At 42.2% G+C, this 21,346-nt stretch overlaps 1 protein-coding gene across 6 annotated transcripts in view; it reads left to right on the forward strand.

Annotated features, from left to right (window-relative positions):
- The first annotated feature begins 568 nt into the window (after nt 1–568).
- Nucleotides 569–21,346, forward strand: part of FBXO34 (F-box protein 34) — a 75,620-nt gene continuing 54,842 nt past the window's right edge. Inside the window, exon 1 of one of the 6 annotated variants that reach the window (XM_023627776.2) lies at nt 569–739. Coding sequence is in view for 2 of the 6 variants with exons in the window: in XM_014735612.3 (XP_014591098.2) it covers nt 1,124–1,236 (113 nt within the window). In the remaining 4 variants the exon portion in view is untranslated. Of the gene's footprint in view, nt 740–946; nt 1,374–19,402; nt 19,426–21,346 lie in introns of those variants that run through there. The other 5 variants (XM_014735612.3, XM_070249693.1, XM_023627777.2 and 2 more) reach the window with 5 other exon arrangements.

Raw genomic sequence — 21,346 nt, forward strand, 5'->3', positions numbered from 1 at the left:
GTCAGCTCAGGGTGAGTCTTCCTTACCAAAAAAAGAAAGTTGAAATTAATTAAGTATTAAAAACCTCTTTTATATCCATCCTTTACAATTCTTTAAGCTTCTACAGACCACTGTTTAAGACTGTCGCTCTCCAAGTTTGCTTGCTGGTAGGCATTCCTGCCATGATTTGCAGAGAAAAGAACGACAGTCAGAGGAGTTTCCCAAACCCTTCCTTCATTTACAAACGAGAACTCTGAAGCCCCGCCGGCCGGTTGGAAGCAAGTCTACCAGGACATGTAGTAGCAAGCTAGCAGCATCGATAATTCCAGGCCCACCCCCGAGTATTAGCAAACTTGTCCTGTCCCTTGACTGAGGCCTGGCCAGCCCGAGGGGTAGCTCGGTTCTCCACAGGTCGCGCTCCAGCCTTCCCGCTTCTCCACCGCCGGGGGCCCGCGGACGCTTCACCCGGGTCTGCCGTTCCGGGTCCCCGCTCGCCGGTCCCAGCGTCTGCAGCCCCGCAGCACGGCCGGCAGGGGGCGCTGCCACGCCCGGCCCGGCCCCTCCCCGGCCAACCGCCGATCGGGCCGGCGCGTGACGTCACGGCGTTTTAGCCAAACAAATGGTTTTCGGGCCGAGCGTTGGGCTCGGCCGGGCCGCGCTGGGCGCCCGATCGCCCTCCGCCGCGGGGAGCGAGCAGGCCTCCCGCCGCCGCGTCGGGGTGCGCAGCCCGGGCCAGGCCCCGCCCGGGGCAGGAGCGCAGGTGGGTCGGGTCGGGCGCGCGTCCCCCAGCCCTCCCGGCCCTCCGCCGGCCCTCGCTCGGGAAGGGGCAGGCGGACCCGGGGCAGGGGCCGGGGCCTCCGTGCGCTCGGCCGAGCGGCGCCCCGCGGGCCACGGAGGGCGGGCGCGCCGCCGCCGGCGGGAGGGGAGGCGATCGCGGCAGGGCCGTGAGGAGGCCCGCGCCGGCGCGGACGTTGGTCCGGGTCGGCCGGCGGCAGGGCCGCGCCGCCGGTGCTTCCCCTCGCCCGGGGCCGCGCGGGACGCGGGCTGGGGGTCCGCTGGCCCCCGGCCGGCCGCCGTCTGCGACGCGGTGGTGGCCGTGGGTCCGCGTGCCTGTGACGTCAGGGCTTCCCAGGAGGGGGCGGTGATGTCGCCGCAGGCCCGGCGGCCCTGGGCGCGGAAGGGCCGGGAGGACCCGAGGGAGAACAAGGAAGTTCAGCGTAATGTCACCGCCCGGCTCGCCGCGGGGCTGCGTGGAAGGTGGTTCGGGATCGGCGTTTTACAGTTTTAACGCGGTGGTTGTCAGGTTCTTTAACTTCGTTTCGAACAAGCGTTGTTAGTTCGTTCAATCTAAGACGCATTTGCTTTAGAAAAACGGACATCAAGAGGCTTTAGGGGTGCGTGTTTAACGTAAATGCCCGTCAGGAGGCTAAACTCATAGTTTGCTGGTTTGTGATCGGAATTGCTGAAAAACATAGAACCAGTTTGAGTGCTGACGGTTGAGTTTGCCTTACTCTTTTTGGCAAGACAATTCTGAGATGATCCATCTGCTTGTTCGCGTCTTTTGAGAGAGTGGCCAGGAAGAGGGAGAGCGGATTTTAAGTGAAATTTTTCTGTTGTACTGGGGGGATGGGGGTGGGTTGAATAAATCCCATATTCTTAAATGATAATTACGTGAGGATTTAATTTATCCAGTTGTCCCTGTCCCCTGCTACCATGGCTAATTGAGGGTTTCCTACAGCTAGAGCTCAGCCACAAGCCTTTTTCTTGTTTTCTTACTAAGACTGGGCTATAACCGTATAATGACACATCCCGGGACTGCTTGTCTCGACAGGTAACTCAAATTTTGTCTGTAGTGCTTTCAAATATGAAACTACAGAATTTTAAAAAGGTGCCTTTTCTATGAATATTGCTTTTCCTCCAAAGCTTTCAAGAGTTCGGGCCAGAAGAGAAGCTAGTCGTTTGCCATTACTGACCCTCTTCAGGTATTCCAGGGTATGGGTACTTTCACTCATCATTTCTTGCTCTCTTTAGCATCATTTAAATAGAATCTAGTTTGAAAGGTAGATGGCTTAAAATGGAAGCATAATTACAGCTTAGTGTCTTCAGCAGGAAGCTGGGGTGGGAGAGTCCTCAGTCCTTCCTCGCTCACCTTGATTTGTAATGGTAGGTTTTTGTTATTAACACTTCCTCCTCTCCATAAGCTCTTTAAGGGTGATCGATAGGTATTATCTCCCTGGATTTTGCATCATCATGCAGATGGAAGTTATGCTATGCCCATGAACACAGGAGAGAAAGCGAAAATTCACCCTCGTTAATTCCTGTCAGATTTGACTGGAAATTCACAAAACAAGCCTTTCCTGTAAATCTCATTTTGATCCTCACTATGCCATGGAAATTTGACAGCATTGTGTGTAGTACTGAAAATTGTTATTTTTTTTTCATTTAACAAATTAGGAATCGTATGGTGACAATCTTGAGTGAAGGCTCAAGACAAAATTTGAGCCTTTGGATCCTCAGGACTGATAGGTACTGAGTTAATGTGAAACTGCCCAACTTGAGGGTGTCAGTCAACCCGCTCTATAAGATGAATGGCTCATGGCAAGATCCTTTGCAGTGCAACTGAAAGAGGTACAGCAAGGACACTTGCATGTGTCTTTTCCCAGTAGCCTTTCTGGGGCAGGCTCCATGGCTCTGTAAATTAATGGGAAGAGATGAAAGTCGAACTAAAATGTGAGGAGAAGCACATAGAAATGATGGTGATAACACAGCTCCTCCTTGGCAATGCATTTTTTTCCCCGTTATCGGGGTTTTTATCTTTCCTTGTGGGAAATGAGTGAAGAGGTGGAGAATAAATCTATATTCTGATGTGATGAGGAGCAATGACAGGTATAAAAAAGCCAGCTCACGAGTGTGGTTGCATAACTGTTTAACAAGCCAGAACACTTCTAAATGTTTTTACAGTTTGTTTCTACTTTTGGCAGGATGTTTTCACCCAAGCCTTGACGTTTTGGGTCTAGGAAGCAGTTTTTGCTTCTTTTTTTGAAAAATATATATATTTTTTTGAGGAAGATTAGCCCTGAGCTAACATCTGCTGCCAATCCTCCTCCTTTTGCTGAGGAAGACTGGCCCTGAGCTAACATCTGTGCCCATCGTCTTCTGTTTCATACGTGGGATGCCTGCCACAGCATGGCTTAACAAGTGGTGGCTACGTCCCCACCGGGGATCCGAACCAGTGGATCGGAAGGTGCGAACTTAACTGCTGCGCTGCCCAGCTGGCCCTGGTTTTTACTTCTTATAATTGGAAATTTATGTGAGATCGAGTTTATTATTATTTTAAAATATTTTATCCAGTTACAGCATTTGAAGGGACTAAATCTACCATTCATTAGTGATATGGCATCTTTCTGACAGGTAAAAAGTAAATACGAAGAATGAAAGTGCTGTATTTTAGAATTTTGTTAGGATATGTTTATTGGATCAGTTATTCTATTAACATGAAGTAGAATTTAAATTCTTATACAGATTTTCTGCTTTATTTTCTAAATTTAAATTTATGCTCAGCCAGTTTAATTTGGACAGTTTTGATTTTCTAGTAAACCTTTATCTTGTTTTAATCTTTGGTGGGGAGAGAACATACTAGTCGTTAGAGACATCCTTTAGTGTTATGTTCCAAAATTTGCAGCTGTTTAGAACCAGATACGTGAGGCAAGCTACTATGGTGCAATGAATGCCTTCCTTGTTAGGTCATGTGTGACAAAGGCAAAATTCAGCAAGTGCATAATCTGCAGACCTTTGAAAGCAACAACAACGAAAAAGAGCAGATTAACTCCAACTGCATTTAGGTCATCTGGAAATTGAATGTCTGTCAATCCTCATCTTTGCATAATTTGTCTTCTCCCCTTTAGTTCATGCTTATGGTATTTTGACTGATGAACGTACTGTATTATCCAGGAAAGTATTAATGATTCAAATGTAGGTGTTCCTTAATGTTAGTTGAAAGAGTTTATCCATCTTTTTTTTCCAACTCCATCTTCTAGTTGGCTCTCCACAGCTCTTCCCTTTTTAAATATTCAGCTTCAGAATTCTGGTGCATACATTTCCTACCCTCGGCACAAGGTAGGTATACATGTGAAACTAAGCACTAAATATGCGTGGTGATTTACGGGATTGTCAGGCAAAGGGTTTCGTTCATCCAACAGACATCTTTTGAGTACCTCTGTGCCAAGTACTCAGCCAGGGACTGTGACACCCAGATGAATTGTCTTTACTGCAAGGACCCTTGACCTTGTTTTAACGTTCCCTTGCCATGGAGGGCCATGGGTCTGTTGGGCCAGAATTGGAGCAGGAGGGTGAACCATTTATGTTATTCCACATTGGCCGTTAGAGGGGCATCTGAAGGTCAATTTCAGGAGGTATTAGAAGCCGAGATAAAAAGAATGGGGAACAGATTATCATAGCCCAGGACAGACACAGGATCTAGACTCCATGGATTTGGATTTTCCCAGAATGAAGGGGCTTAGTGAGTGGGCACTTTCTTGAGGCAAGAACGAGTGCTCAAGGCCAGGACTAGTGTGTGTAGGCAATCTAAAATGAGAAGAGGGAAAATCCAGACGTCCCAGTCTCAGGGACATGCATCTACCTTTTTCTTCTCTAAGGTCATTCCTTTTCTTTAATTGACAAACTTCTGAAATATGTGAGCCTCTCAGCCTTGATTTCCACTCTTTGTTTTCTTTCCTTAGTATTTTATCATGAAAATTTCAGTCACAGTAAAGTTGTGAGAAGTGTTGTACATCGAGTACCTAAGTACCTACAACCTAGATTCTGTAATTCATATTTGGCTTTATTTGCTTATCTGTTTATCTCTCTCCCACCCTCCCTGTCTCCCTCTATCCATTTATCAATCCATCTTATATTTTTATTCAAAGTATTTCAAACTGTACTTCAAAGTAAACGTACTTTATACCCCTAAACATTTCAGCATGCCTATTACGAACTATTTGTTTACTTGTTTTTTATGTCAGATTTATAATCTGTAAAATGTACAAATCTATATATCCCATCCCCTTAGTTTGGACAAGTTCATACATCTGTGTAATGCATAGACCTGTCAAGATAGAGAATATTGCTGTCACCACAGAAAGTTCCTTCATGTACCTTCCAAGTCAGTTTAAGTAATTTTTTAATATCCTGCAATCTCCTGCCAGCCTTCTGAAGGCACTTGTTCAAAGGGCCTGCTTTGTTAGCAGCACTTTTGGGTGGCATTATGCTAGGTGTTCAGAATATAAAGAAATGAGAAACACAGCCCTTGCTCTCTTTAGGCTTATAATTTAGTTTGGATTTTAGTTAGGTGTCTGAAAAGAAAGAAATGTTACATGAATTCAGAGGCAACTGGGACTGCCAGAGAAAGCTTCCCAGGTGTAGGTCTTGAATTGGGCCTTTATTTTAGGCCCAATTTTGTCCGGAGAAGAGGTGTGTTTTCTTTGAATGGACTGTGTGATTAGAAGTTACGGTATAAAGGAAGACTAGCAGATAAGGGTGGTTGGGACCCAATTTTGGAGGGAATATGAGCATTATTCTGTACTCAGGGACAGTTTTTGAAGAAGGAAGTAATGTGAAAAATAGATCTGTTGGCTAAATTCTTCTCTATTTGTCTTCTTTGGTAATTGACCTCTTCATTTTTTTGAGCCCTCTTTTCTTGTGGTTCTTTGCCTATCTCTGATTTCTCTGCTTTGGTGGCAGTCCTTTCCCTTGCGGATCTGAACCATCTATAAAGCTCTGCTCTTGACTATTGTGCTCGTAATCTGGCCCTCAGCTCCTAGGACTTCTCACTTATAATTCTTTCCAGGTCCTGCCTCCGTCTGTATCCATAAGCTGTTAACTCTTGTTAGGTTTCTAAGTGCTAATAGGATGCTTCTTTTTGTATATCCCTGTTACTGTGTACTAATTGTTCAAAAATATGTAGCAAACGGGATTTATTGAGAAAGAAAGATATGTGAATTTTGAGTGGGCTGAATGAACAGGTTAGATCGAGCTCCCAGAAACAAACCCCAGAACGACGCTGCAAAACTTGTCTGCTAAGGGGGCTGCTGTCACCATAAGCATGTTGTTGAATCAAAAACTTGCTGCCACCGTACTCAGTAGAAGTTTAACTTCTTTAGGCAAAACCATCATTACATGTTACTTTCTGCCCTCCAGCTCTTATGCAGGTATGTCTGCTTGGCCACACTTAGGTCATATTGAAACCTTAGCTTCAGGGTCAACTGGAAAGTGTAGTTTTAATTGTCCAGCCTCTATAAAACAGGAAGTCCATGTGCGAATAGCCTGGAGTGAGTATTGATGAGTCTTCAGGACACTCAGTTTGTGGAAAAGTAAACTCATATTCCCCAGGTTCTATCAATGTGACAAACTTAATTAAGCCTTTGCTGTTTTTGCTGTTTCCACGCAAAGACATGGGTATTGTTCTAGTTTCCTAAGATAGAAACTACTGAAAGCAACTGTACCATTTAGGTTTTTTGTGTTGTGTGTGTAACAGAAAACCAACTCAGATTTCCTGGCTTGCAATACTGAAAGGTCCAAAAGCGAAGCCTGATGCACTTGGACTTATGTGATCAGAACCTCCAGTTTCTTTTCTTTCCTTTGTTTCACGAGCCCTGCTTCTGTGGCCTTGGTCCCTTTTTGGTCACAGCATGTTTGTCAGCAGCTCAAGCCCCACATCCTCATGCTCTCAAGTCCGAGGAGGGGAAGGAGTGTGCTTCTGCAGAAGCTGAAGGCAGGGCTCTTGACCATTTTTGCTTTGTAGACCCCTTTGGAAGTCTGAAGCCTATAGGACCCTTTTCTGAGTAATATTTTAAATAAAATACATAGGACTACAAAGAAAACCAGTTGTATTAAAATACAGGTACCAAATATATATATATTTTTTCTTTCTGCTTTTTCTCCCCAAATCCCGCCAGTACATAGTTGTATATTTTAGTTGTGGGTCCTTCTAGTTGAGGTGTGTGGGACACCGCCTCAGCATGGCCTAATGAGCAGTGCCATGTCCGCGCCCGGGATCCGAACCGGCAAAACCCTGGGCCACCGAAGTGGAACATGCGCACTTAACCACTCGCCCATGGGGCTGGCCCCCCCAAATATTTTTAAAAATTATAGTAATATGTGCTTCTTTATTAAGTAACAAGATTTACTGTGGGTCTAATAATTTCCAAGTAGTGATGAACATTGTCACTACTTGGAGGTGTTGTCTGCAATCAATGGTCGTGTGATTTCTACTGGTGAAAAAGTGACAGCTACTGCTAATATTATTGTGCTCTGTTGACTGAATTCACAATAGAAGGAAATGCTAAATTTCAGTCATAGGTTAGTAAAAATAAATATATAATTTCCCCCCCTCATCTGAGTTTACAGACACCCCGAATTTTATATCTAAACTCCATGGGGGGATCTGTAAGTCTCAGCTTAAGAACCATTGCTGGAAGAGAGTTTCTCTTCCTAGAAGCCCCAGCCAATGTCATCTTTATCTCATTGACTTTGGGTTATATTGACATCTCTTTCTTTCTTTTTTTTTTTTTTGAGGAAGATTAGCCCTGAGCTAACATCAGTGTCCTTCTTCCTCTGCTTTATATGTGGGATGCCTGCCACATCATGGCTTGCCAAATGGTGCCATGTCTGCACCCGGGATCGAAACTGGTGAACCCGGGGCTGCCAAAGCAGAATGTGTGAACTTAACTGCCGTGCCACCAGGCCAGCCCCAAATATATTGACATTTCTGAATCAACCACTAAAGCTAGATAAAGATATGCTAATTGGTTAGCCAGCCTGGGCCTACCGGTGGAGCTGGGGTCATTGCTACCTAAAGAGCATGATGGGGGCCAGCCCTCGTGGCCTAGTGGTTAAGTTTGGTGCACTCTGCTTTGGCAGCCCAGGTTTGGTTCCCTGGCGTGGACCTACACCACTCCTCTGTCAGTGGCCATGCTGTGGCAGTGGCTCACATATGAAAAGAGGAAGATTGGCAGTGGCTATTAGCTCAGGGCGAATCTTCCTCAGCAAAAAAAAAAAGAAAGAGCTCTCTGGGAGAGGGGTGGATTCCCAAGGGAAATTCAGGGGCTCCTGGATGCTGAGCAGCAAGTAGCAGATGTTCATTATGTCATCCTTAGTCCATCCCCTCTCTTTTGCTCTCAGAGTCAACTGATCATCAGATTTTAGTGAATCTTTCATTTGGATTTGTCTTTTCCTGATCAGTCTCTCTGCTAACATCCTGCGCTTCCATTGTGGAGTGTGTGGCATGGTTCACTGGATTGCAAGAAGAAAAATATTGGAATAACTTGTTTATTTTTCTCATCCTTTTAGTATTTATTTTTGTGTATGTTTTATTCTGTATATAAAATATATTAGTACAGTGGTACGTGTGTATATGTAAAACAAATATTTGCATATTTATGGGTACATGTTGAAATTGTTTTAATTTATGGTGACTGGGAGAGTCAGAAAAGTTGAGATAACCATAGAGCAATGCTGTTCAATAGAAATATAATGAGTTATATAATTTAGCATTTTCTAGTCAGTCACATCCAAAAAAGTAAAAAGAAACAGCTGAAAATAATTTTAATGTTATTTAACACAATATATTCCAAACATGATTTCAGCATGTAATCAATATAAAAAATTATTGAGATAGTTTACATTCTTTTTTTCATGTAAAGTCTTTGAAATTCGATGTGCATTTTACAGTTAAATCTCATTTCAGTTCAGAGGTGATATTTCAGGTGCTCAAAAGCTGCGTGTGGCTAGTGGCTTTTGTATTAGCACGGATCTAGACCAATGATCATTTTGAGTTCAGATTTCTATCACCGTCTCTGTGATAGTTTCATAAATCCATTACTGACTCCCTTCAGTCTTTCTGTAGAGTTACCAGGTTAATCAGGCAAAAATTCCACTGGGATGCTGCTCTCCTGCACTAGGTTTCTGTGGCATCACGTTTAAAAGGAGCTTTTAAGACTTCCGTAAGATGGTCTGTCCCATCCTTCTCCCTCGCGTGTCTCTGGGCCTGCCTGCAGCAAACCTGGTGCTTAAACAGGCAGTTTCCTCAGTCCTCCGCTTTGCATTTCTCCAAATAGAATCGTCCATTTTAGGAAGCCTCTTAGGGCCGCCCCGTGGCCCAGTGGTTAGGTTCGCATGCTGGTCTTTGGCCGCCCGGGGTTTCGCAGGTTCGGATCCCTGGCGCGGTCATGGCTCGTTGGGCCACGCTGAGGCGGCATCTCACATGGCACAACCAGAGGCACTCACAACTAGAATCTATAGCTGTGTACTGGGGGGCTTTGGGGAGAAGAAGAAAAGAAGCTTGTTCCTGTAAAACCTCCGTGGACTCTCCTCCAGTCCCTCTGCAGTCTTTCCGCTTCCTGAACCCCTAATATGTTGAGTCCTCAGCCATCAGCGCTCCAGCGCTTGGGTACAGACCGTTGTTTACTGCGCTCTAAGGTTTCGTGTGTGTTGGTCTCATCTCCCCTGCTAAATTCTGAGCTTCATATCTATGTCCCCAAATGGTAGACACATAATTAAAGACTTAGCTTTTTTCCCTTATGTTTAGGGACATATCTGGGCTGTTTACATTCGCAGCTTTAAATTTTTTGAAATTCTGTGTTGTTTTCGACTCTGCTGGTTAACTTAGATACCTTTTAGCAGATTCAGTTGTAGGAGTTTGCGCATTAAAGTGTTCATTTGCTTGAAAATTAAGACGTTTAATTTTGTTTGTAGTCTATTTGAAGTTGTAAGATCACTCTTGGAACTACTGTAGGGAATTTGTGACTAGCTGGAGTTTCCGAAGATGAAGCTTGAGTTTGAGAAGGAAGTCTCCGAGGACACATTTGCTTTACTGTCCAGGGATCAGGAGAGGCAAACTGGTTCCCAAAGTAGGGCGAGAGATTTTACTTCCCGTCCAGCGTCGGGGTGACTGTCTGGAGGGCTTGGGTACCCTCCCCACACCCTCGCTCCGGCCCTGGGGCGCGCTCTCTGGTTCAGGCAGTCTGCTAGATGCAGGGCTCCACCGTCGTCACAGGATTTCATCACCCTTGGGGTACAGCGAAGAGGACTGTGAAAGTGGATCCTGAAAGTCAGTCCGAAGAAGGCACATGGCTTTATGCGTTAGGAATGCTTTCCTTCGGCATTTCTGTTGCCTGTGTTTTATTTAACGTGCTATGTGGTTAACTTGCTGAAATAGCTATACACCACCGTTTTTAACTTGGGAAATTTCAAAGCCTGTTCAGTTGTTATTCATTTAATTTGAAAAGTGCAGTATGCTTTATATGTCAGATATTATGTTAAGTGCATTAGTTAACTTCTGTCACTTTTTCTCTTAGCACTATTTTACAGCTCTTGTATATTCTTTGGCGAGTATGAGTCTTTTATTTAAGAATTTATTCTTTTGTCTTATTATCGTTTAACACCTGGTGGGTTTTCCACCCTTTGGCAAATATCATTGATAAAATTGGTTATTAAAGACCAAATAAATACTAACTTTTCTGGAATGTTCACATTTTTGTTTTATTAGCAGGGGGTTGTAACTTTTCCCCAAATTAAAACATAACTTTACATTCTAGTTGCATATATTTTTAAAATTGTATAAAATATTTTTACACAAGAATTATAGTATAAAGCATTTTAGAACTACTGCTGTTTAAAATAATTTGATGGTCTTAAAATTTAAATGACAGCTTTAGCCATGTTAGTTACTATTTCTCATCTAAAACTGAGTTATTTTACTCTCTCTCTATTTGATCTGGGGCTTAGCCTCTGTATTACAAATGATCTGAATTACCTAGAAGCATTCTTGGATATATTATCAAAAAATTACTTGATTTTTACTGTAGATGTTATCTTGTTTTCTTTTGTGAGTCGACTTTGTCTATCCTGCTTGAATTCTAATTATCCTATTTTAATAGAGAATGAGGAGTTGTAAAGCTTCTTTTAGGAATTGTTCCTTTGTGAATGTCTCGTGGATTTCCTCTGCTTTTAAGGCTCATAAAAGAAGGGGATCATGCCTCTTTAAAAGATATCATTAGTCTTGGAAATTAAAATCTGCTTACCGACTCATTTGTTGGACTTAAATATTACGGTTTCGTTTTATTAAAGGTCTTTTCGTGTGTCCTCAGTGTTTGCAAGCGTCTGCTTTACTAAATGCTTGTTGAATCTTTCTCTTGTTTAATGGCTCTGATTTAAGTCTGCCTCTTGACCATGGTCACATAATCCAGTGAGAATTCCTGTTAAAAGTCTTAAGATTTTGGCTCCTTGAGTAAGTCTCTTAAGGACTGATCTGATGGTTACTAATCTTTGTTTCTTGTACAATCAAGTAAAAATGTGTTAGAATCAAATTTTAGTAACCCCTGTCTTGTGTTTATGCTGTTTATTTAGTACTCTTGGAGAATACTATACAAAATTAATTTGATTAGTCCATTTTTTCCCTTCCAAATTCATAATTTAGAAGTTAGGAGAAAATTAATCTTTACCTATTCTTTTAAAAAATAATGAGCCTATTCCCACCTTTCTACTTGCAAAGCATGTTAATTTTTTTGGTTTATTAAAGTAACAGTACTATTCTTGAAGATTCAGTGTGAATTCAATATAATGTTCTTGGCAGGTACAAACCTAGTTTTTTTCCCTTTTAGAAGAAAACCATGTCAAGCCTTCATTAGTGAACCTCAGAGTAATTACTCAGTTTTCTTTAAGAAATTTGCCATTTGTATTGTATGCTTCTGGTGTAGACATCTTTTTTTTTAAGGAAGACTGGCCCCGAGCTAACATCTGCTGCCAATCCTCCTCTTTTTGCTGAGGAAGACTGGCCCCCAGCTAACATCCGTGCCCGTCTTCCTCTACTTTATATGTGGGGTACCTACCACAGCGTGGCTTGCCAAGTGGTGCCATGTCCGCACCTGGGATCTGAACCGGCAAACCCCGGGTTGCCAAAGCGGAACACGTGAACTTAACCCCTGCACCACGGGGCTGGCCCAGTGTGGACATCTTTTCAGAGAAATAAAGCTTCATTTTAATTTTATTTCCCTGTGCATTGTATCTGTTTGTAAACTGTTAGTGTTCGGTGTGTTCACCAGATGTTAACTCTGCCTTCTTTGAGCCTTCTGCATTCAAATGTTCGTTTGGTACGTATTGCCAGAATTCCACTTTATAGGATAACACAGAGAACCGTATTGGGAAATGTAGTCTTTGCCCTCAGGGGAGTTTACTTTGAAGGGGTTCATGGTTATTGTTCATGCCTACTGTGTTCCAGAGGCCCCACATGACATTTCCGCACTAGTTACTAGGAATTTCTAAAGGATTAGTGGTTTTGTTTGTAACCCCTCAACCCTGTTAGAAACGATTTGATGTTTGTACTCTTATCAGCCAGAGGATGTAAGTGATGTCTCCTGTGTGGGTTTAAGTGTTTGCATGTATCACTTCAGAGCTTGGTTGTAATGGAGGCGGATCAGTAGATGCCTGGTGGCCTCTACCCCAGGATCTACATAGATGTCTTCTGGCACTGGTGTGAGAAATAAGGCTTTCTTACCAAGTTACCTTTTAAAAATGAAAATACAAAATTTTATGGATATTTCTAAAGTGAACATTTTTTATTTTGTGCAATTTAATTATCATTACATAGAAATAAGTGTGTGAAATGGTATATAAAATATACACGCTAATCATGCACAAAAATATATGTGTAGGCCAAGATTTGGACAAGTGACACAAAATTAAATGGTCTGTTTTAAGAGTAGATTTTGAGTAACTCTTTGTCACATTATTTGTAACATGAAAAAGGTAACAGGGTTTACAAATGCAAATTTTAAAATAGTGTTGAGAAAAGAAAACCATCTAAGGTCAATTTGATAAATTTCTCAGAAATCCTAATTTTATTTCAATTTGTAATCTGATTCACAGACTTTCATGTTACTATTTGTAACTCTTCATAATCTATAGTGCTCCAGAAAGAAAGAACCTTTTGTATGATTGCTTCAGCTAATCAGACAAAAGCTTTGTAGGCCTTTTAATTTAGCTAGCTCCTTTTGTTTGTTCTTCATTAAAAGAAGATAATGGGAAATTAAAAGATATATAGTGTATATTTCTAGCAGTAGAATGACCCCAGTGCTTCTCTTTTTGGTTAAAATGTTTTCTTGCCTTTTTCCCTTGAAAGAAGAATTGTTAGCACTCTCCTCTTTCCCCCCTCCAGTGCTTTTTTATTCTTTTGTCCCTTTTTGTTGCTTGTGGTTCTTATAATTAGTTCAGTGTGGGATGATCTTGAAACTAAAGTCAGTATAAGTCTTCAAAGCATTAAAGTCTTCATATACCAAAATTTCAAGAAAAATTAAATGAAATATTTAATAGGATTAAAGAACATTTATCTTTTGAGTAGGTAATGTGTTCACATGGTTCAAAATGCAAAAGATGTAAAAAGTGATGTTTTCTTCTGTCTTCTGTCCCTCAGGCACGCTTTTCCACTCATTTGAGGCAACCAATTCTATTCTTCCTACCTTAAAAAAAACATAAATGGTAGCATATTCTACATACTGTTATCTTGCCCTTTTTACTTGCTTTTTCTGTCCATGTCGGTATATGAAGAGCGTATTAGTGATAGAAAACCTAAATGAACCGTGGCTTAAACCACAGTTTTTCCTTCTGTAAAAGTTCAGATAGGTGACTAGGGCTGGGATAGCACTTGTGGTGTTCCTCTCTCTGTTTTGAGGCATAATGAGTATAGTAAAACGTACAGATATTAAGCGGACCGTTGTGAGTCTTGCCAATTGTACGTGTATAAAAACACTGCAGTCAAGAGAGAGCGCCTTCTAGCCCAGGTTCGTTCCTCCCTGCTTTTTTCTGACTGCCTGGCTCTTTCTGTCCTATTACTGCTCCACCCTGTGTCGCGCTCGCCCTCTGACCTAGCTGGATCTCCAGCTACTGCAGCCCATTCCAAGCTGCAGGATGTAAGAAGGGGCAAAGGTTACATGCCAGCCTTTTTACAGGAAGATTTCTAGAAGCTGCTACTTCCCAACGCTTACAGTCGTTTCGTTAGCCAGAACTTACTGTCACAGCGGCATCTGAAGGCAAGGGAGGTTGAGAAATGGATTCTTTACTGTCTTTTTCTGTTAGAAGCAATGCTGCAGTGCATAACCTTGTTCATAGGTCATCTTGTGGGATAAATTCCTAGAAGTGGACCTGCTGGGTCAAAGAATATTCGCAGTTTGAGAGTACGCCTGTGTCTCACATCCTTGGTGACACGGTTTTTGTATCTGCTAATCTCATCTGTAGAACACCGTGCCAGAGGACAGCTCTAATATGCCCGATAGGACATTTAGGTGGACAGAAAGTACTTCCACCACAGCGTATGATGCTCTGAAAAAGGAATGCACAGCCGGCTGATGTGTGCTAAGTTGGTGAGGCATAGCACACCATGTGTGAGTTTCATTTAGGGCAGTCCTAGGAGGAGATGGATGGTCAGAGTTAGAAGAGAAACCCTGCTGCCCATAAGCACTTCACAGTAAACTGACAGGAGGACACAGTCAGATATGTTCTTAGGAGTCGCTCTCTTAGTTTAAAAGTAGATTAGGGCGTGAGGTTAAAATGCGTTAATGTGGTTTTTTTTTTGTCCTCTGTTTTCTTTTATGTACATTCTTTAACATGCAGAAACGTGTTTTCAATTAATCTCCTCTAACCTAACAGGGGAAAAAAAGTAATCAACAAATATATCTCATTTGGTTTGTTTTATATAATATTTCTTCTTGTGGTTTTCTTACCTTTCTAAACTGTACTCTCCAGTTGCTAAGTGGGCTCAGATAAATTATATAAAATATATACTATGAAAAATTCATGGGAATTTCCTGTGCAACCAGGCGGTATCAAAAGCTGCAGCTCCTTTTGAAGCAGGAAGTGGCATAAAGGAGGGTGCTTGTGCCTGTCCCCACACTGCGCAGTGAGGTCTGGGAGGGCAGAGGCTGCTTTCTTAGCTGCCAAAGCACATGGCGCAGCATGTTGTACATGGTAGATTGCATTTTTTCTCTAATTGAAGTGAATCTTGGGAAAATGGTAGAAAAATTATTAGACTTCGAGTAGCAAGCTTTTGGCCCTTCAGGGGATGGGGGAAGAAGGTATTAATATAATGTCATTGTTGGTACTTTTCAAATGATCATCTATTTAGTGAAGAAACTTAATAAGGGGCTGATATCTGTGCTCTAAAGACAGAGACTTTGAGACACTTTCAGTATAGTATCATCCCACTTTATCTGAAGATCACATTTCTGTAAATCTCTGCTTTTTTTTTTTTCTATCCTGAAGACGACTGGCCCTGAGTAACATCTATTACCAATCTTCCTCTTTTTTGCTGGAGGAAGATTAGCCCTGAGGTCACACCTGTGCCAGTCTTGCTCTGTTTTGTATGTGGGTCACTGCCACAGCATGGCTGACAAGTGGTATTGGTCTGCGCCCAGGATCCAAACCTGCAAACCTGGACTGCCGAAGTGCTACGCCATGGGCCTGGCCCTATTTTATTTTATTTATTATTTTTTTTAAGCAATGAAGGCCCAATAAGCCAAAGAACAGGAAAAAAGTATTTCTTATACTAAATGAATGGGCTTTGTGGTCAAGTTCTAGCTCCTTCCTGAGGTCTTCATGGTTTAGAATACAAAGTGGTGCCTGTCATTTCTTTTCTGTGTCCTTAGCATGGAAAGTGGTGCCTAGCACATGGTTGGTGTTCCAGAAACATTTATGACTGAATGTTTATAAGTAGATTTCTTTTTTTTGGTTTTGCTGGCACACATGTTTTGGGGGAAAGGGAGACGTTGTTGAGAGACTAATAGCAATAGTATTTTTTTTTGTGTAGTGTTAGGTAGTGGTGGTGTTGTAATCAGCTAGGCTTGCACTTGCCGTAGGATTTGCATTGGCTGGTCCCTGCGCCTAGAACACTAGGTTCTTAAGTAAATCTTCCTGCCTGACTTCCTCATCTCCTCAAGGAAGCCTGCACTGATCACCCTCTCTAAAATGGCCGCTGCCCCTCTCCCCTGGCACTTCCAAGTTCCCCTACCCTAGTTTGGATTTTCCCATAGCAGTCACCTTATTGAAACATAGACATGGAGTTTGCTTGTCATGATGATTATCTCTTTTCTCCCTAACCACAGGAATGTTAGTTCCTCGAGGACCTGGCTTTGACTCTTTGTTCATTGTATTCCAAGTGCCTCATAGATGCTCAGCAAACGTTTGCTGAGTGAATGAAGGTAGGAAAGAATGTAACATGTAAGAAAGTTAGCTATAAAGTAATTTACATTTTAAATAAAAGTATTATTTCCACCATTTAAAAAGCTTTGCTTTTGGAGACCACCGTGTACTCCAGCGAGACCAAGGGGACTTTTGTACGTGTGCCAAGTTGAAGGACTCTCTCTGTGTTCTCTTGGTGGAAAAGGGGCCGAGTTTTGACTTGCTGATGATGTCACCTGCTTCAAGCCTGTAGCATCTGTTTGGTGAAGTAGCTTCTCAGAGCCTTCAGAGGTGGGTTAGTTCGTGAGAAAGAGTCTCTCAGTTTGCCAGCATCACGCTGTGTGCCGATGGAACATCTCTTTCCTACTGCAGGTGGCTTTCCACAAAGTGAGGGGCAATGATGTTCGTAGCTTCCTTCCTTCTTCCTTCCTTTCTTTCAACTAGGCCTTATGCAAAACGTTTTATGTATGTTATCTTCTTTAAACTTTATACAACTCTATGAGGAAGGTGTTCCTGGGTCTTTTTTCTTGCAGAAAACTAAGTCTTGGGGGTTAAGCCACTTGCCTAGCCGATAAGCGTGTTGGAGCTGGAATTCAAATCCAAGCAGTCTGACCTGTAGAGGAGCTTCACTGCACAAGATGCTTCCTAGTAAAGAGACCTGGAGGTGGAAAGAAATCAGAAACAACTTAGTGGCACTCTGATGTCACAAAGAGATCTTTATCTTTTATCTGCTCCAGCTTTCCACGACTTACGACTTACGTAGATCGAATGGGGCCACTGAGATTGAAGCAGTAATGTCATGTTCAGTTAACCAATGCTAATTTAAATACAGTATATTTTAAATAAAGCCAGAGTTGGCTCCTGACCAGATCTTCTAACTTAGACTTAGTTTAACTCAAGAACAATTTAGCTTAATTTCTGGGGCAGAATTTGTATGCTCTTCCTTCATCTTCCCTAAAAAGTAGATTCAGCAGGAAGGCAAAAGTTATAATGTGGCTGTACAGGAAGTATAATTTAGTGGAATAGACGGGTAGACAGTGGGTAGGTTTTGCTGTTCTGCATTTTTAAGAGAAAAACTTGCCTATAAAATTTATTTTAAATTGTACTAATGGAAACAGTCATCCCTGGCCTAACACACAAAATAATTTGTAATTTCAAATTTTGATTAGAAAATTCTGATTCTTTAATGTCAATTACTTTTTGAACCTTTTAGTTAGCCCTTTGTGTATTTTTTCCTTGCAAGATGGTGTGTTTTATTCCCTCTGCCATAAAACTATTTCTGCTCTGTCCTAAAGAGCCTCAGACTATACCTGCGTATCTCCAGTATCATAAATTGATATTAATTTCAGTTTTAAAACAATGCTGATTTAGGGGGGTAAATTAGAAATAATGACAGGAAATTATGCTTAAGGATATATATTTACATGCTGAAGTAAGTAATGAGCTTTTCGAGGAGAAGGTTGTAGGACACTATTGTGTACATAGCTAGTAGAATTATTTTAATAAAAAAAAATTCCCCAAAGCAAGACATGAGTTACTTTTTTTGGAGATACATTGAGACTGTTTTGTGGCTTGAGATGGTCATTGGTGAATGTCTCTCTTCTCGTGTTGAGAACATCATGCTTAATTAGGTACTTTTCTTGATGCTTTCATCCAATTTTAGTGGGATGAAAATACTGAAAAAGTTCTTTCTTTTTTATTTCTTGTCTGCTCTTTGAAGTAGCCAGCAAATGCTTCTTTCTCAAATACATGTTCATGGTGGGGGAAATTAGTGGTGCAGAAGAGTTGATGATGAAAGCACCCCTCCCCACCTCAGGCCCCTCCAGGGGAACCACTGCACTTGTTTCTGTTTGATTCTTCAGGTGGTCATCCCCCATACTAATATGCTAAAGCTCCTGATTACCACCTGTCAGGAATTCTAAAGGATCTGAGATTTTACTCCGCTCGAAGCTAACAGGTTATCTCGCCACAGTTTCATGGATGCTGGCGGAAGACACAGAGGCAGAGATGACATACAATTTACTGCTCACAGCAGTAGCAGCAGCCAGACCGTCAACATTCGTTTGTCTCAGTGTCCTGAGCCTCAGTTCCCACCGGGCTCTGCAGAGAGGGCCAGACAACACTTGTTCACCTAGAGGGTTTTGTTGGTTGAGACAACTCTGGGCTTAGGGATTCCAAATAATTTATAAGGGGCAGTCAGCAGGCCTGTGCTTTGCTCCAGAGGGAGACAGTAAGCATGCCTGCTCTTTGCTCTGGAGGAGGGCGCCTTCTGTCTCCCAAGGCTGTTCGCTATATGAACAACCTTGAAAATATAGTCTGGAACAAAGAGCAAACAGTGCCTTGCTTGAAAGACAGAGACCCATGAAGAATTATTTCTCAGCACCACCACCTGATTCCCAACCTTTCTGATACAGTTATATCATTATTTTTAGCTCTCTGGTCACCTCGGTAAATATTATGTGTTTATTTCACTCACGATTGGTGGTATCTTTGACTTCCTGATTTGCAGGGGGAGTGTTTTAGGTCGGGATCCTTGTAAGTGTTAGAAACCAGCTCCGTCCTAACTTAAGTGAAAAGGAAATTGGTTCCCAGAACTGCGAGTCCAGGAGGATAGAGTGGGATTGGACCCAGGTGCTCACACCTTGCTTTGAAGAATTGGTCTCTCGCCACGAGCAGCAGGCTCTCCTCCTTCCAGCTTTCTGCTCAGGATCCTCCTTGACTGATCCACCCCTGCCCCCACCAGCGCTGATTCTAGGCTGGTGTTTATTTCTGAACAAGTCGCTCTGGCAGGGTGGAGAGAATAGATTAGCATAGTCAGAGCCTGGTCATAGGCCTGCTCTTGGAGGTGGCTGTGGAGTCTGCCTCCTCTGAATCACATGTATTCGGGGGGAGAAGGTAGTTCTCCAAAGATAAGACAGGATGCCGTCACCTCCCCATGTCAGAGTTCTCAGTTGTATTCTTGTTTTGTGGGGGGTGTTCTTTGCTTTTATAACTTCTTAATTTTTCCCTTTTTTTTTTAACAAGATAGTATCAGATGTCTAGTATCTCCCTTTTTTGTGGTTACCTCCCTCCTGATGCCCTCTATCCTCCTGGTCTAATCTCTGAGCTTTATTTACAACTGCTGCTCAGCTGATGTCCTGTGACTTGCCTTCATTATGTTCCTGTTTCCCATATATTCCTCTTTCTTGGTTGATTGCCTTGTTTTCCGGGGTACATACTAAGGTAAGATGTGTGGAAGGTAAATTTTGAGTAATTCCATGTCTGAAAATGTTTTCGTTCTGTTCGTAAACTGGAATGGTATTGCGGCTGGGAGTAGAATTCTAGGTTGAACATAATTTTCTGTCATAACTATAAAGGCATTGCTCGAGTATTGGCTGGTATCCTTCATTACTGATGAGAAGTCCTAGGCCAGTCTGATTCTTGTTCTTTTGTGGATGAGCTGCCTTTTCCCTGAAAGCTTTTAATATCTTTTTTCTTTGTTGTCTGAACTTTGTCAGTGATGTGTCTTGGTGTGGGTCTCTATTCACTTGAGTGCTGAGTGGGCCCTGTTAATTGCAAGACTTCTATAAATCTATTAACTTATTAATCTTAGTTGTAAAAAATTCATATTTCTTTGAAAACTTCCTCTCCAATTTTTTTTCTTTTCATTCTGGAATTCTTGTTAATCCTAACCTCCTGGACTGATGCTGTGTGTCATTTGATAGTCTTTTGTCTCTGTTTTTGTTTACTTTCTAGATTTCACTTCCACAACTTCAAACCTTACTACTGTATTGCTTTTTTTTTTTTTAACTACAACAGTCTTGTCTTTTTTGCCTTTTCACAGCATCCTATCTCTGGATGCAATATCTTGACTGTTTCTGAGCATTTCAGTTAGAGGTCTTCTAACAAGATCTATTCTGTCTTATGAATTCTGTTTTTTCCTTTGTCACATTTCTTTAAGTTTTCGTTTCCTTGTCTGTTTCGTACTACAGATGTTAGTTTCTGATTTAACCAATCAAATGGAAGAATGAAGCAATATAAAACTGATTAGGATCTCTGTTCCTAGAAGAATCTGTCAGCTGGTGAGCTTTGCATTAGGGTGAGCAGTTACGGGGCCCCATTATTTGTGGTGAGTGATGCCAATGCCTGTAATAGCTCCATTGATTCTTGCCAGACAGTTTCATTTCATTAAAGAAGGACTGCCAGTTTTAATTTTTCTAATAGTGTAAAATCTCAAAGATAACTAGGACTATGAAGAGGGTCAATGATCCAGGGCCTAGAAATGTTGAAACAGTCATCTGTCCCGTGTTTCAGAGTGAAAAGTTTTAGGGTATAGAGTAGTGTAGCAAAGAGCAGCCCAGATGTTGGGGCCAGACTGCTTGGGCTCCCCTGCGGGTCTGCCACTTAGGTATACCTAAGTTACGTAATCTCTCAGTGCCCCACTTTTCTCCTCCGTAAGATTTGGACAGTCGGGTACCCACCTATTAGGGTTGTTAAGAGGATTTAGTTAAAAATACATATTACATGCCTGGTATATAGTAAATTCTCAGAACGTGTTGATTTCCTTTTTTTCTCTACCAGTAATAACAATTATGTGGTTTAGATCTGGTGGTGAATGCCCACAGCAGAAATTTTGGTAGGATTAGGTAATTTTAGATTGTGTTTTTCTCTTTAGAACCTCAAAGAACACTTAAATGTGTATGTGCAAATGTTTCATAAAAGTCCTGGAAAGGTCCTCCTCTTCCCCCCATAAAGGATCTCACTGAATGTAACTTGATAAGAAAAGTAGTCTTGGAGCACAGCCAGAAAACTAGGAATGGAAAAATTCTATTTTCACACCCAGAAACTCTATGACAATCAGAATCACATGTGCTCAGGATGTTGGGGGAGCTTTGTTCCCCTCAGAACACACACTGACAGTCCTGCTGCTTGGACTTCAGAAATGTTGAAAGTTTCTTTCTTTTCTTTTTAGGATTTTACTTTTCCTTTTTCTCCCCAAAGCCCCCCGCTACATAGTTGTATATTTTAGTTGTGGGTCCTTCTAGTTGTAGCGTGTGGGACACCGCCTCAGCATGGCTTGATGAGCGGTGCCATGTCCGCGCCCAGGATCCGAACCGGTGAAATCCTGGGCCGCGGAAGCAGAGCATGAGAACTTAACCACTTA

This window comes from Equus caballus, chromosome 24 (assembly GCF_041296265.1).
Source record: "Equus caballus isolate H_3958 breed thoroughbred chromosome 24, TB-T2T, whole genome shotgun sequence".
NCBI lineage: Eukaryota > Metazoa > Chordata > Mammalia > Perissodactyla > Equidae > Equus > Equus caballus.